This window comes from Heterodontus francisci, chromosome 4, assembly GCF_036365525.1.
Source record: "Heterodontus francisci isolate sHetFra1 chromosome 4, sHetFra1.hap1, whole genome shotgun sequence".
NCBI classification, from domain to species: domain Eukaryota; kingdom Metazoa; phylum Chordata; class Chondrichthyes; order Heterodontiformes; family Heterodontidae; genus Heterodontus; species Heterodontus francisci.
Window position 1 is genome coordinate 47,447,031 of NC_090374.1, and position 17,706 is coordinate 47,464,736.

Genomic DNA, 17,706 nt, shown 5'->3' on the forward strand with positions numbered 1-17,706 from the left:
TTATGAAGAGAGATTGAGCAGTTTAGGTCTTTACTCTCCGGAGTTTAGAAGAATGAGGAGATCTAATTGAGGTATACAAGATGATTAAAAGGAACATAGAGAATTAGAGATGTTTCCTCTTGTGGGGCAATCTAGAATAAGAGGTCATGTAGTTTTAAGGATAAGGGGTAGCAGATTTAAAACAGAGATGAGGAAAAATTACTTCTCTCAAAAGGGTCGCGAGTCTGTGGAATTCACTACCCCAGAGTGCGGTGGATGCCAGGACATTGAGTAAATTTAGGGAGGAGATAGATTTTTAATTAGTAAAGGGTCGAAGAGTTATGGAGAATGGGTAGGAAAGTGGAGTCGAGGCCGAGATGAGATCAGCCATGATTGTATTGAATGGCAGAGCAGGCTCGAGGGGCTGAATTGCCCAGCCCTGCTCCTAGTTCTTGTGATCTTATGAAGGCAATAGGTCTGAGACTGATGCAGTGGAATTGGCTAGGATTCAGTTAGAAATGAAAAAAACTGGAGCTTCAGCAGGGAAAAGAAAAAAAAAAAAAAAAACTTGAGTCAAAATGAGAATTAAGAAAACTTGAACTGGAAAAAGAGGAAAGAGAGCATTTTGGAGAGAAAGTGAGAGGAGAGGGAATTTAGGTTAAAAGAGATGGAACCAAGACAAAAGGGTAGGCATATATCCAGGGAAAATTCAGATCAGGAAGAACCTGAATCTAGATCAGGACCCAACAAGAAGTTGTTTAAATTTATACAGGCTTTTCCTAAGTTCGAGGAAAGGGACATTTCTCATATGTTTTGAAAAAATGGCCAAACAGATGAAATGGCTGAAAAAAAGCTGGACGTTGCTCATGCAGGGCAGGCTGGTAGGCAGAGCTCATGAAGCTTATGCTATGCTTTCTGAAGAAGCTTCTGCAGATTATGAGATGGCAAAAAATGCTATTCTCTCTGTGCATGAGTTAGTCCCTGAAGCTTAGTCAGAAGTTTAGGAACTTACGGAGATTAGAATTTGAGAGGGCGAAGCAAATGAATTTTGACCATTGGATACGGGCAATAAAGATAGAAACCACATGAGAACCTTCGAGAATTGATTCTCATAAGAGTTTAAAAACTCTATTCCTTCACAGTAGTGAGAACTCATAGATAAACAAAGTTTTGAAAGCTAGGCAAGCAGCAGAGATTGCTGATGATTTTGAGCTTATGAATAAGCCAACCTATTTTGTCCATCACCCTCCTAAACCAGAGAAGGATAGAAAGTGGGAGAGTGAAAGGAAGGCAAGTAGCCGAGGACAAGAAGGAACAGCTGGGAATGCCCCAGGATCACCTCCTCAGATCAGAAAAGAAGGTGCTGAGGGTAGAAGTGAGGTTCGCAAGCCAAAGTGTTATCATTGCAACAAAATGGGTCATCTTCGCTCAGAGTGCTGGAAATTGCGAGGTAAACCCATAGGACTTGTTGGAGTAGGCAAAGTTAGTGCAGAGGAAAAGACTGACTGATAGTATAGCAGACCAGGCTATAGCTTTGACAACTGCGAATGTGAAACCAGATACTAAAACTAAGAGGAGTGTAGAGGTTAAGAATAAAATACTTGAGAATTATAATGGTTTTTTGACAAAGGGGAGCGTAACTCTATATCCTGTATACTCAGGGATACAGGAGCAACCCAAATACCCTTGCTGGGGAAAGATGAGGTTTCCACAAGAGAGCGCCTTGAACACTAAAGTTTTAGTTAATGGAATTGGCGGGGTGTGTATACCTGTACCTTTGTATAAAGTAGGTCTAGAGAGTGACTTAATAACTGAGGTAGTAACTGTAGGTGTTGTCCACAGTTTACCAGTAAAGGGAATTGATCTACTCCTAGGAAATGATTTGGCTGGATCAAAAATATCAGTTTCTCCTATGGTTATAGAGGAACCATGTGAAATTAAGGAAATGGAGCTATTACAGGAACAAGTTCCAGGAATATTTCCTGTGTGTGTAGTTACCCGAGCAATGGTTAAACAGGATCCATTGTTGGAAGTAAAAGGGGCACCACAAATAGATAATCAGATATCGGAAATCTTATTTGGGGATTTAGATAATCCAAATGAGATGTTTAACAGATCATCTATCATTGCAACACAGCAAGCTGATCCAGAGATCTACCAAATAGCACAGACGGCTCTGTCAGAAGCCGAGGTGAAAGGAGTTCTGTAAGGCTTTATATGGCAAACAGGGTTTTGAGGAGGAAATGGAGACTGCCTCATAAACCTGCCAATGACGACTGGACAGTTGAACAGATTGTGGCACCACCTAAATATCGCCAAGGATTAGTAAGGTTAGCATATGACATTCCTTTTTCAGGACATAGGGGAATTCGGAAGACAAACTCACACATAAGCAAACATTACTGGCCAAGTCTTACAAAGAATGGTGAGACAATTTTGTAGGGCATGCCACACCTATCAAATGGTGGGAAAACCACAACCTACCATAAAACCAGGAGATGAGGTATTAGTGTTGTTACCATCACAGGGAGAACCAGTGAAAGCACAGTTCAATGGCCCATATAGCGTTTTCAAAAGAGTGGGTAAGGTAGATTGCTTGATTGACACCCCTGATCGCCGCATGAAGAACCGGTTGTGTCACGTTAATTTGCTCAAACCATATTACCGCAGGGAGAAGGATAAGCCAGTAGAGGTGTCAAGTAATCGGGACTGTGAAGGAAAAGGATAGTGAGGATGAGGTATAAGTAGGCCTAGGAAATTCTCAGATTGAACCTCCAACTATCCAATCAGCAAATGCAGAATGGCTAGGAAAATTAAATAGGTTTTTGCACTTAGAGGCAAAACAGAGTGAAGTCCTAACGAGGGTTTTCACAATGTTTCAAAAAGTTTGTAGGGATAAGCCAGGATGCATAACCTTAATCACACATCATGTGGGTATAGGGGGAGCCATTCCTTCAAAACTACATCCTTGTTGCTTAGGTCCAGACAGACAGGCCCAAGTAGAAGCAGAGGTACAATGCATGCTGAAGGGCAGCTTAGTTGAACCTAGTCAAGACAGCTGCAATTCGCAGATTGTCTTGATGACTAAACCTGGCGGGACAGCTCAAACTTGTATAGAGTCTAGAAAGTTGCTGTGGTAAAAAAGGCAGATTCCTACCCAAATTCTCATTTAAAGTACTGTATGGATGGAGTGGGCAACACAATGTGTCTTAAAGGGACAGATGTGTTGGAAGGATACTGTCAAATTCCTTTGACACCCCAGGGGAAGAAAAAAATATCAGCTTCTGTTACACTGGACAGGATTTTCCAGTGTCAAGTGATGCCACATAGGTTAAGGGGTACTCAAACTTCTCAGAATACTGAATCCAGTGGCGGTCAGTGCTCCTAGCTTTGCGGATCACCTGGCTGAGGTGATGGACAATAGTGACACTTGGAAGGAAAACACAAAACAATTAGAAGACCATGCTTGGAAATTTAAAATGGGTTAATTGGAACAACCTTTTGAAAATTTAAAGCTGAAATGTTCTGGTGGAACATTTTGCTGTAGTCTAAACTTTTTTTTTTAAAGAAATGTGTATATGTAAATGTGTGGAAAAAATCCAACATGTTTTCAATTTGTATTTTTTTTCACCCATTGTAATGAAACACATTTCAGGAATGCAGTTTCATTCCGCTATGGGCGGAGGTGCCATGGTTCTGTGTTTTTTTTTGGAATATGCGGTTTGTCTTTAAGCCTTGCAAGGGATCAGTATTGCTTTAAGAATCAACAAGCCTCAGGATTATAGGAAGGTGCATTTTTGTTGCCTTAGGAACAGCCATTTGCAGACTGCAATTCAAAGGGTGCACTCTCGTTACCATGGAAATGGCCACTGGGAGTAAGTCGCATGCGATATATTTGTTACAATTCAGCTTTGAACTGGCTTTTTAGTGGAAGACAGACAGTTTGTCCTAACACACAGACTGAAGACACAGACAGCTGTGATGAGCACACCTGAAAAAGAGCTCTCATTTAAACTGAAGGAAGATTTTAGTCTGATCATCTTTCAAAATTCTGAAACTTCATGCCAAGACACAGAGATCTCTGGCAATTTAAATTGAAGAAAGGGAAGTTAGACTGTGACAATCTTTTATCCCTCAAAAACTCAAGTCAGATTGATTCTGTTGAAAAAGTGTTTGCAAGTCATTAATTGTTGAAATTCACTGGAGAAGTAAAGCAACATCCTGTGAGGACTTCGAGCAACATTGGACTGTAAATTTGCAAGGACTCTAATTTTTTCTACTTTAAAATGTTGTTTATATCTTCATAGTGTTTAAGAATTTAGTTTGTATAATTAGAGTTAATTTGTTGATTTAAAGACACCTTGTTTGGTTAGCCTCATTTGTGGGGGGGGTGGGGGTGGTAATAGATGGTACAATTTGGCTGGGTCTTTTAATTTGTAAAGTTTTTAAATGATATGTAAGCCGATCTGTGGAACGACAGGATTTAATTAACAGTGCATTGGTCCCACCACAATCAGAATCGTATATTTTGATTTGGGGCTTTGACAGGAGCGGTCAGTCGTAACACCCTCCACTGACTGATTTGTCACTCCACTGTGAATCTCTGCCTTACAACATGAGCAACCTTGCAACACAATGTAAGATGAAGAATGTTATAAAATTATGAAATTTCAGCAAAATTTAAATGGCGATGCTGAACTCTTCCTTTGATATAGCCTTTCAAAAATTAGTTGCATGCATCCTCTCAATGCTGCAGAAATGAGAACAAAAACAAAAATAGCTTGGAACTATTCTTCAGTGAGTTGTATTTCTTTTATTGTAGGACAGAAAGAGCATTTGTACAGTGTACCGCAACAAAACAATGGAAGAATGCAATTTACAAAATATACAAATAAATATCTCAGATTTTAATAAACCAAAACCCTCAAATGCAGGGTGACCATGGAAATCCACATCAAGTAGAGTTCTAATTAAATACTTAAAATACTTAGTCCAAGAATGAAACTTGGGCTTTCAGACGAAAAAGAAAAAGAAAAGAGGGAGAGAAAGAAAAAGTGAGTTGCATCATGTTGTTTAAGTTTTCTGTAAAAAAATTCCACTGGTGCTGAACATTTTATCAAATCAGGCAAATCATAATACATTCTGAAGAGTAAAGCAACTGTGCAAAATTCATCCTTATACATTCTGCCCAATTAGAACATTTATAGATCACACTGTATATAATTCCTTGGTCAGATACTGCCTCACTAAGTTACTCTTCAATATTACTCCTAGTGTTTCTTTTTCCTTAAACAGCCCAAGGAGATTACTGGGACTGCAGTACTGCTTTTTACAAAAAAAAAAGTTGGACAGAATTTCACAATGTCAGCTTGAATGGAAATGTCCTCTTGGTCCATTTATTTTCACCCCTTCAGAACGCGAACTCAGCTGTCTTCCAATTACATCATCTACCAGCTTCTGCAGAGCCTGGTATCCTGGAAAAACCCTTCAAGCAGAACTGCAAATTTTGGCCTGCATATGTAATCAGTTTGCAAATTTCCAACAATCCTTTTTACTTATCAAATCCCAGCTGTGAACTGATAGAATTGAGAGTATAATGTTCAGGTCTTAAAATAAATACTCAGGCCAGCATTAGGATCAGAATCCAAAAGTCAACAAGTTTCTCAGCAATCCAGTTGCTTATTTAGTATGAGGGTAGGGTCATTTTTGTTGTATTAAAAAAAGATAGATCAGGTTGGCAGTGATAGATCCAGAAATAAAGGGTTGGAGAATTGATAAAATTTAAAAAAAAAAAAGTTTTCTTTAAAAAAAGGTAATCTGGAATATCTTGGTTGAATTTTTAAAAAAATAAAAATGACATAGGATTTTGTGGTGCTCAACTGTCAGCAATTTCTGAGTCCGCACATGCGGTTAAATGCAAAAATCTAGAAGTTGCTGTCAGTAATTTTACGCTCCTCCAGAAGGTGCACTGTTGAGATCTCCTCAGAGTACTCATTTTTACACTGTTAGTCTTGCTGTAAAAACCCTTGAAAAAGTTACACCTTGTTGAATAAGGAATAACTGGGTTTTTAAAACAGCATACCAAGTCCATAATTACTACTGAACACCCTCACTAGCCAGGAAGTGCTATTTTTAGGTTTTTGGAAAGTTAAATTTCTCCACGATTTAAATTTCTTTTAAAGTTTGTTTATAATTTTAGCTTTTATCTTAATTCAATCATTTATTTTGCTATCTGAAATTTTAAGTTAATAGTGCAGAGATGCAGTGCTTTTAACTTCCCAATTTTGAGAGAATACTTCAATGTGATCGGCTGTTTACCCTGCTTGTGGGCACTGCTGGAGGTCCCTCGACTTGACTTGAGATTTAAACTGCTGTTGGGAAAGGGGGAGATCTGTGCAGAGACTGCCAGATCTTTGTAGGCAGCTTTCTTAGGAGGTCAGCAGCGTGCAATGTTGCATCGCCACTGACTACAAAATCTAGCACGTAATTTTGCTGTTTCTTCATATACAGAAGAACTGGCAGTCATAGCCACATATTGCTCAACCCATTAAAGGAACTGAGATACTATACTCAAGAGAATTGTAATGTGATATCAGTTCTGTAGCATACAAGGCTGTAGACAGACCGAATCAAACTGTTTGAACATAAGTTACATCAAAAAACAGGAAAAAATTCATAGTTTGCTCATACTTTCAAGCAGATATGGAAAGAAGAAAAATCATGCATCAGTATGTTCTGCTGATTGTGGGAACTACAAATGACTTCTCTGGCAAATGTCCAGATTTTAAAATGCTTAATTCTGAAAAATAACTTTAGGCCAGATTTAAAAATAATAAACTTCAGGTTTACCTTCATTTTGCTCATATGTATTCTAAAAAAAGCTATCTTTTAAATATGCTCCTGTTATAATATCCACCTAAATTGATTTATCCTAAGAATTATAAAAATGACAATTTAAAATGCTTAGAAGTAAAACGAACAGCAGTAACCTAATAAGTTTGTTTTGATATTTTGCTGCTATATTACAGTTGACCTTTGTTATCATAGATAGGCAAAAGCTACTGCTCATCAATACCTGACCCGAAACGTTAACTCTGCTTCTCTTTCCACAGATGCTGCCAGACCTGCTGAGTGAATCCAGCATTTCTTGTTTTTGCTCATCAATACTCCCTATTTCAAACCTGTATTTCAGTCATGCTAAGGTGCTGTTTCCTGGGCAGCACAAATACCCTGCTATCCCGGCCAAGTAATCATCCGTCATGTTTGCTTAGACAGCATCAAGAGGAACAGGGCAGAATGAAGCCTGACCCATTCATCAGCAGAACACACACACGCACGTACACACACTTCCAAAGTATCCCTGACCGATTTCTCTTCATCGATAGTCCAGGGATAGGTCAATTGTAGTAATCGCAACACTATCTAGATGAATTCAGCTAACTCAGATCTAGGATCGAACCTGGGACCTTTCTGGTCTGTGTGGCTCCATAACACAGCAGACAGTGTAATTACCTAGAGCTATCTGGGGAGCCAACACACAAATGGGCCTCAAATAGTTTATAAGATGGGCCAGCTGTAAATTCAAATACACTTCCCTCCCAGTCAAGTTTAGCTTCTCTTTTTACATAATGTGCAAAAAGTTTCAAGTTCTGCCTGTTATATCCATCCTTTTCACCTCTAAATTAGTGTGTCAATCTACTATGTTCAGTTTAAGAAAGTATTCAACTCAAATCAGGATTTACAAATCAGTTGCTTTGTAAATGAGAACAAATCAGGTTTCTTCATTTAGCGCGATAGTTTTACACAATGCAAAAAGATTGGCAAAGCTACAAATAAAAATGACCAGAACAGCACAAGTCAATATGCCATATTTAAGAATCTAACTGCAAAGTAGAACTTCAGTCAGTAACTTCACGGGACATTTACATAATCCACTGATTAATAACCATCCTCCAATACCAAATTTATTCACAACAACCAGAAACCCTGAGGATAAGTACACTGAAATCTGTTAAAAAAAAAAGTCCTCATCTGAATTTAAGCATGCATTCCACAATCATTTGCAGTGATGTGGGATAACAATACTTGCTCAAGTTATTTTTTCCCATTCACTTCAAGGAAGGAATTACTGTTGAAATTTGAGTACTGTATACCCAAGGTAAAACAATTAGCAATTTCGAATGACTTACAATACTAATGCACTCCATTTCACAATTTAAAGAACAATCATAGTACTTCACAACTGATTTGCTTAAAAGTAGAAAACAGCAATATTACAACTACATAATACATTTCCTTCAGGGTTTCTTGTAACATTGAAATATTTATACTTTTGTTAAATATGGTGCTAAAAAGTAACAGAACAATTTGTTACTTACCATCTGAAGCTCTGATTCACTCCAAACCAAACTGAGTTCTCTGTAACATTACAACCCTATTAAAACAGCACCCATTCACATTTTCATAACTAGCATTTTAAATGGTGTATAATCAAGATTTCATTCACTAGGTATTTAAAAATATATTTTAATTGCAAGTTGATTCAAAATATGCCAGCAAGGAAATATTTATTATGAGTGAACAAGTTCAGAATTGTTCAATGTTTGGGGATATGAATTTTACATTATTAAAGTCTTGGCCTGCCTACCTAGGTTCATCTTGACCCATTCACTACTATGAGATATCTGGACATGCCCTAACTGTAGCTGCCAGTTCCAGGTAAACTGATGGTGCCATGACTGCAGCTACCGTGTGGATTCCGGCTGTATCAAATGTCACAACTATTTAAGTTAAAATCTACAGCTTTCCCCTTGACCAGTCCAAAAGTCCTACTTAACAGTCATAGGTAATGGAATAGCAATGGCAATTTTATGGGTGTCTATACACAACTTTGAAACACTACAAAGTCAACTTATTAATTTCGAGTCTAATTCAACCATTAGCATTTTAGACAATGGTCATTCCAACGTCCATGTACATCACACCTAGATCTTCCGTAAAACATTACACCTGTCTGCAAAATAATAGCGTATACATTGTCCCCTCAAACACAGCACAGTTGTACAAGAATACAGAAACATTTAACATGTACAAACAGGACAAAACATAATTTCAAAGACCATCTCCTGACCAACTTGGTGCATCATCAGTTGTTACTGAAAGTTGAGCTCACACACAGACACACCCAAAGAAGTCTTCTGAATAAACATTTGAAAATAAAACAAATGGAAAGGATTCAAGTGGGACATTCCAGCAGTGTAGAGATCTCCGACAGGCTTGTGCACCTAGCAAACATTCCTTTATACAATAACCATCAGCATTGCAGGAAAAAAAGTCCCCCCAAAAAGTATTTCTAATCTATACACCAGTGTACAATAAAGATTAACCAATGTGGAAATCTGCTTTTGAAAACATCTGTAGCTGGTAAGCACGTTTAGATTAAAACTTAAATCAGTGTTGGAGAATTATGTATAAACAAAATAACTTAATACAATTCCCTTTAGGAAGTAGGTTCACTTTACTAAATCAGGTCATATAGCACAGGATCCATTTTAAAAATTTAAACTTTTTTTCTTCAGGCCCATCATAGAAGCAGCATTAACTTTTGTTCAGTGATGTCACTGGTTGTTTTATTTTAGGTAGCAGCAGTGGGGGAAATAACTAGAATACTAAAAAAATAAAAAAATGTTTGTACCACTGCTTCTAGATCAGGCCTGTGAAAAGTTTATACACAAAAATCAACAGTAAATCATAACTACCATCACATCATGAGAAGATCTCACTGACCAATAAGACTGAAAGATTTAACAGTAGCACAAATCAGTTGTTTTACTTATCGACATTGCTTACTTTTTAAAATGCAGTCAATTCAACCATTCTTACAGCCTTCAGAAATCTAATTAAAGCAAGATTTAAATTAGAAAAAAAATGAACATTCCTGGAACCAAAAAGACATGATCCAATAAGTTTAAATGCCCAATGATAGCCTAAAATGTTACTTGTGCAAATTAGAATGGCAAACGGCTGGATTTTTTTAATCCAGTTAAATTCAGTAAATACAACCCTAAGATTTGCATGTGTAGGATGCATATTTCTCAAATATTTTTCAAGAACTATAATGGAAGGAATTTTTTGTTCTGTCAATTTATGCTATTAGTAGGAAGGCACAACATACATTATTGCAGTTCAATTTCCAAAAGACTTACTTCAAACAGTTCGCTCCACCTGTACTTGTCAACAGTTACACTGTACCACAGCTCATACTTTTAACAATTTAGGGTTCTCAGTTATCACGTATTCAACAATACAAATGGTAAATCAACCATGTGATTAGACCTCCAAAAAAAAATTAAAAAGGATAATGCCATTTCATTTTCAGTTAACAATGCAGGTGAGCAATGAGAAAAAAAATACAAACAATTAAATGCAGTTAAAGTTACTTTGACATTGACTTGGAAGTGCTTTTTATAAAGGCAGTTACAGATGTTTCACAGGGAAAAAAAAAAGTTTCCAATCCAATGTACTCTGGCAGTACAAACAATTCTCCAAGATCACAGAGTTGCGTGCAAATCAGTCAGCAGTCCAGTGTAGCACAGAAGATGTAAGATTCTCCAGCAATTCTGGAGTACAATATTAAAGAAGCAGTGACAGCATGCAAGTTACAGACTGTTAACAAAAAAAAAAGCCAGTATGATCGATCCAAAATAGCTACGAAAAATAAAAAGCAATTCAAAACAGAGGATGTTTCTGTCAAGCAAGGGTACTGTTTGTAAGTTTTTAGCCCATGCAAAAACCTAATTCAAGGGCTACATGGAGTTTTTTTTTTTAAATACAAAGGTTCATGCTGTATGGTGAGATCATTTTCATCGACATTGGTATGTGTGTAATGACTGGAGTGGTACATGGATTAGATGATGGGTAATTGGGTGGGGTGGGTGATTTCCTTTCTCCATTAAATTTGGTTGCCTTTGAAAGCACCACGAGCTGCAGTAGAGGCTGCATTTGCTGCAGCTGTCTGTACAGTTTTGTTCGACATGACTCCTGTTGCAAACTCTTGCTGAGCTTTCTCAAAGCTAGCTCCTGTAGTACGATACATTCCATGTACCTAAAGGCAGGATGAAAAGAAAAATAGCAGACATATTATGGCAGAGGAGGTAATTCAGCCTAGAGTTCATGCTGGGTCTCTGTAGAGCAATTCAACCAATTCCATTCCCCCAACTCTATCCCTGCATCTTAAGTTAATAAGTTCTTCTCTCTTCAAGACTACGTGTATGAGAAATAAAGCTTTTTTTAAAAAAAAAGAAGCTTTTTGTGGTTTGTAGCACAGTTCAGGAAAATGCTCATTTGTTAACAGCAATCGTGAACTAGAATGGAACACATGCAAAGATGCGTGAAAATGAAGGAAAGGCTTCAGAAATGACAACGGTCTAATCAGATTTTTTTTGACTTTCTAGTTACTTGCACGATATTTATCTAAATTGTAATTTGCATACATCAATTCTTTACAAAGATTTTTTTTAAAAATTCATTCATTGGGATGCGTGCCTCACTGGCATGGTGAGCATTTAAAGCCCATCCTTAATTGCCCTTGAAGAGGTGGTGGTAAGTCGACTTCTTGAACCGCTGCAGTCCAAGTGGTGTAGGTGAACCCACAGTGCAGTTAGGGAGGGAGTTCCAGGATTTTGACCGAACAGTGAAGGAACAGCAATATATTTCCAAGTCAGGATGGTGTGTGACAGGAGAACTTTCAGGTGGTGATGTTCCCATGTGTCTGCTGCCCTTGTTCTTCTAGGTTGCGGGTTTGGAAGGTGCAGCTGAAGATGCCTTGGTGAGTTGCTGCAGTGCATCTTGTAGATCAGGGGTGTCCAACCTACTCGCTTGAGGGGCCACATTACAATTTTTGTCCTACATGGGGAGGGGGGTTGGTGACCAAACTTCAGAAAGATAAAGGCACTAGAAAATGTACTTATCAGCCCTCAGATAGCATTATTAGAAGAAAGGAGAGCCATACACTCCGTCACCCTCACATGGTGTCCAAGCCAGTATTTATTCCTCAACTAACATCACGAAAACTGATTCTCCGGTCATCAATCTCAATTTTTGCGACTTTGTGGTTTTCAAATTGCTGCTGTGTTTCCTACATTATAACAGTCACTGGCTGTGAAGCACTTTGGGATGCCATGAAAGGTATCAATATAAAATCAAAATTATTTTTAAATACATAGGCTGCATTTCCCTTTTATGAGTTTCTTATAGCATTAAAAGTGCTCAGTAAACTTTTCATTCAAGTCTTTTTGAGGATTTTTCTACATGTGTGGGAAAAATGCTTGCACATTGACATTGTTGCTCTAAATAAATGACTTTGGTCATTAAAAAGGTAAAATAAATGCTAGGAATCTTGGGCAAAAAACACCTTTGTTATGTCAGTGTAATCTATAAATTCTTTAAAAGAAGTAAAAACTTTACTCTTGTGCGTCACTTGTTTGGCGAAGTATATTGTGAATTAGCATCAGCGTGATGCCACCTATTAATTATATGGTTGCATTTGAATTGCTTGTCGACAGAACAAATTACACTGTTGCCACACTAACACAAAGTGCAGCGATTGAAATTACAGAACACAAACTGAAGAATTATTTTTTTTTTTTAAATGGGCTTTTCTTTTAAAAAGTGGAGAAATGTGCTGGAAAAAAAATGGCCACTGAAGGTCAAAAGACCTGGCCTTGTATATTCAAACTGTCTTCTGTCTGGCAAGGACATAAAAGGATACATTATAAGCTAAGAGGTGTCAATTACACCCATCAAGAGACATTTTTGAATTGAATGCGTTCTTCTGAAACAAAGAAGGCGTGAAGTAGCCAAAGCATGCCAAAAAAGGTGCCCTGCTGTGAGTTGTACACTTCAACTTGTACAGCAGAGAACTGAAAGTGATCCCAACCCCAGACGGAAATTTACTTCAGAAGATTCAACAGGTTGCCATGAACCCCAAAAACTACCTTACTTCAAACCCCTTGCCTCTTCACGTGCATGCACAAGTGAATGCGTGCCCAGGTGCAGTTGCGACCACTTTGGGAGTGAATATTGCTCAATAAAAATAGTTAATCGCCTGTTTTAAACCTATAAGAAAACTTATTGTTGTTTGTTTATTTGACAAATAAAAAACACTAGTAACAAAAAACACTTGCTGCGGTCAGTTGGGAGTTGAACAGTGGGGACCACCCACACCCCTCATCTTAAAACCATAACACTGTAGTAAAGTGGTCATGACTGTCTGGCTGGGGTGTACTTGACAGTGTCTTCTACCTGCAGCTGCCGCCAGCCCTCTCCCTCCCGGTGCCACTGGTTAGGAGGTTGGCTTGTTTGTTGACGGATGTGACATAGGGCCTGAAGACATTAAATTTGTTGCTAGGGTAGAGAAGTCATGTTACGGCCTGGACAGCGCTGTCTCCATGGGAACTGGCAAACGCTATATTGTCCGCCTGATGCAACGATGAATGCAGAGCTGCCACTATGCGCTGCTCCCCTCCACTCCCCAGCACTATGCAAACTTGAACAACAAAGTATTGCCAGTCTGACGTTGTCATCAATATTAGTCACAGGATTGGCGGGCCGGATTCTGGCCCACAGGCCGCATGTTGGACAACCCTATTGTAGATGGCACATGCTGCTGCCACTGTGCACCTGTTGTGAATGGTTAAGGTGGTGGATGGTGTGCCAATCAAGCAGGGTTTGTCCTGAATCATGTTGAGCTTCGAGTGTTGTTGGAGCTGCACTCATCCAGGCAAGTGGAGAGTATTCCATTATACACCTGACTGGTCAGGTAGATGGTGGGCAGGCTTTGGGGGAAGTCAGGAAGTGAGTATGTTGCCACAGAATTCCCAGCCTCTGACCTGCTCTTGTAGCCACAGTATATACGTGGCTGGTCCAGTTAAGTTTCTGGTCAATGGTCACCACCAGCCTGCACCCACACCCCCCCTGCCCCCATGATGTTGATGGGAGATTCGACAATGGTAATGCCATCGAATGTCAAGGGATAATGGTTAGATTCTCTTGAGATGTCATTGCCTGACACTTGTGTAGGTTCCTCTACTTCAAAACATTTAAGACCACATGAAATCAATTACTGCTTTATGGAATGACCATCAAAAGCTGCCTTTTGTTTGATGCACACAAATGCACTTAAAAGCAAAGCATACATTGAGAAAATTTGCACTATCCAAAATGGCACCACTGGCATTCATTTGAAATATTAAATCTTAAATGGAAAATTACTTTTGTGTGTTTATTTCTACTGAGCAGCTTTTCTGCCATCATCTGGACAAGAGTTTCATCCCTAAGTTTGCCATTATAGTTAAGTAATTGCACTTAATAGCTGAACTCCCATGATGCTGCACACAGCGAGTCAAACAACATATGGGTGTATAATCAGGCAAACTACATAGAGGCTGAAGTGTTACAAGTGCAGCAATAGGAGGTGTGTGCTATACACAAGACTCATCTCCCATGGTATTGACTGCTGTGCCTGGTGTGTTAATTTAAAGCCTGTGTTTGTGTTGTGTCCTTAATCTCTGTGCAATAAATACAAACTGCATGTTTCTTGATGCTGTGTCTTTTTCCAACTTCTGACGTGGGTATGTTTGAGGTCAGTTTGTGCTGGTGAATATACAATTGTTGAACTTTTTTTAAACTGACATACATGCTTCAATTTATAGGCACTTGGTGCTTTAATTTTTTTAAACTTAAAACACGTGGCTATCTTACAATTGGGAGGGACTAAGCAGCCTAATCTACAATTCAATGTACTAAAATCAAGGCGGATGCTCTTCCAACATACAGCACAGCTCAGTTTGTGGAAAAAATTATGCAGTTACATTATAAATCCTACTCATTACTCGAGTTATTGGATTGTGAGCCTAGATTTCTTGGGTAGTTTATAGAATTAGAGGTGCACCAGAGGCCATAACGTGAAAAAAATATAAGTGGCAAGTACAACGAAGAAAGCACAGCAGGACAGGACACTGCATGGAAAGAGGAGGGCCAAAGATAGAGCCAATAAAAGAAGTTGAAAGGCCATGGAGACCAGTGGTGTAAAACAGGGGAAAGATACACAGAAAAAAAAATGGAAGAAACATACTACCATTAACACAAAGACTGAACTGTAGAAAGGGGAAAATGGTTTTAAAAATAAATCAAGTAGACCTGCATAACTGGCACAACCATTAGCAGAAAAATAGAAATGCAATGAGAGATCAGTAAATTGAACAGGTTTAGCAGACATTAAACATTTAACAGTGTTAAACATTAAAGAATTATGTAAGTAGGTGTTCCTGTGTCTCACTTTTGTCACAATTTGTGACACTGGAAGTACAGATAGATTCAAGAAAAATATTTAGATAGGTATTCCCACTTAAAATCAGTTAACCCCAAGGATCAACATCAGTAAAAATGCTCAATCTGCAAATCATGCCATGAATTTAAAAAAATTAAAGAATTCACTGCACTTTAAGCATAGATCGAACCCTTCTTGTTGCAACACTGCGTCACATTGGGTTTTTAATTAAAATTACTTGTTTACAATTACACACTTATCTTAATATGGGATCATAAAGACGTCAAGAGCTTATAAACCCACTGCTAGACTATTCTATATTTAAATATGCCACTCACTAGGAAGATCTGAGCTGACTCAATACTCAGGTTTCATTATTACACAAAACAGTTCACTTATTAAATGTATATGGCCCTTCACAATAACCTGTCGATGGCTGAAAACAAAAATTGACAGCTCCTTAAAACAAAGTAAACAACCTCTACTTCTTGAACATGCCTTCCGAGGACAATTACTATACATATTTTCAATTTCCTCAAGATGTCCCAGTGAAAATAGTCTTTCCTGAATGTTTTTCCACTGTACACATGACCACTGTACACTTCCTAAATTGTCATTTGGTCCAGAAAAGAGTCAGAGAAGTTGGTTTTGGAGAAGATTATTAAAAAATGGAGGAAAGGGAGCTACAGCCTTAGAGTCTGTGCTGTCCATATGGCTGAAGGCACATCCACTAGAGGAAGAGGGCTTCCTACTGCAGTGAGGTAGGATATGTATTGCTAAAAATTGGAGATGAGGAACAGGAAGCCAGATAGGATGAGAATTTTTAAACATGAATCTGGAGTGAAATGTACGTCAGCAAGGACTTAGTTCAGGATTGGAAATGTGCAGCAGAGTTTTGGATGAGCTGAAATTTATTAACATTATGAGGCCAGACAGGAGAACTTTCAAGTAAATACAGCCTTGAAGTAATAGACGCATGCAAGAAGATTTAATTGCTAAATGGGCTGAAGCAAGTGGCAAGTGGTGATGTGACTGGGCTGGAGGTATGTGGCCTTTATGATGGAGAGGATGTGGCATCAGAAGATCAACTCTGGGTGAAGTAAGATGAAGGGTTTGCTAACAGGTTGGTTCAGCTTGAAACAAAAGGTGGGGGAGTGGAATGGAATTTATGACCAGGGCTGAAAACATCAAGTCAAAACAGATTGACAGCCCAGAGGCATAAAGATAGAAATAATATTTTGAAGTAAAGTACATCAGTAATTTGAGACAAGAAATATGGTAAATGTAGCATGGTCGAGAGCTCAAATTTGTTGCATCATATGACTACTAGGATAGAAGACAAACTAGATGGACCAGTCTCCTCTTCTTTTCTGGCAATTCCTATGTTCCTTGTAACCAGGATAGAAGACAGAAAAAAAAAAAGAGAAGTTGACCAGCCACCAGGAGGTATTGTAGTAAATGGAGGACCCAAGGCAGGCATGGACTCATCAGCAACTGATAGCATGGCAGATGGAAAGGTCAAAACGGGTGGCTGCCAATATGAGTGAGCGAGTTTGTGCGCGGGGAGTTTTAGGGACAGTGAAATCCAACAGGAACTGAAATGAAGACTGTGCTCCCTCATCCTCATGGGGAGGCAGTGGCATAGTGGTAATGTCACTGGACTAGTAATCCAGAGCCCATGCTATTGCTCTGGGGGCCTGGGTTCAAATTCCACCACAGCAGATGGTGAAATTTGAATTCAATTCATAAATCTGGAATTTAAAAAAGCTAATGATGGCCATGAAACCATTGTCAGCTGTTGTAAAAACCCATCTGGTTCAATAATGTCTTTTAGGAAAGGAAATCTGCTGTCCTTACCTGGTCTGGCCTACATGTGACTCCAGACCCACAGCAATGTGGTTGATTCTTAGCTGCCCTTTGAAATGGCCTAGCAAGCCACTCAGTTCAAAGGCAATTAGGGATGGGCAATAAATGCTGGCCTAGTCAGTGACGCCCACATCTCATGAATAAAAAAAAAATCCTCTGGGAGTTAACGAGGAAGGCTATCTCGGGGGCAGGATGGGGACACTAGATGAGGAGGATTTTAAAGGAAACATGAAAAAAGGTTGGAACAGAGCATGGTTCTCAAAAGGAAAAATATTCTAAAAAGGAGTAAAGAGATAGACCAAGCTGAAGTTTAGCTGAGGCAGATAATAGAAAGTATCGTCAGACCAGGAAGCTTCAGCAAGGATCAAAAGATTGACTGAAACTGTTTTCATGGGTGACAAAGTCAGAATATCAGTATCATCTCAGTGATAACAGAACTGTGGGAGTACCTACCCTACATAGACTACAGCGGTTCAAGACGGTGGCTCACCACCACCTTCAAGGGCAATTAGGGGTGAGCAATAAATGCTGTC

General features: G+C 38.8%; 1 protein-coding gene across 1 annotated transcript in view; it reads right to left on the reverse strand.

The window, feature by feature from the left end:
- Positions 1-4,769: 4,769 nt before the first annotated feature.
- Positions 4,770-17,706, reverse strand: part of LOC137369006 (secretory carrier-associated membrane protein 1-like) — a 53,578-nt gene continuing 40,641 nt past the window's right edge. The window contains exon 9 of the mRNA XM_068029474.1: positions 4,770-11,083. Within this exon, the coding sequence (XP_067885575.1) occupies positions 10,931-11,083 (153 nt within the window). The 3' untranslated portion in view covers positions 4,770-10,930. The remainder of the gene's footprint in view (positions 11,084-17,706) is intronic.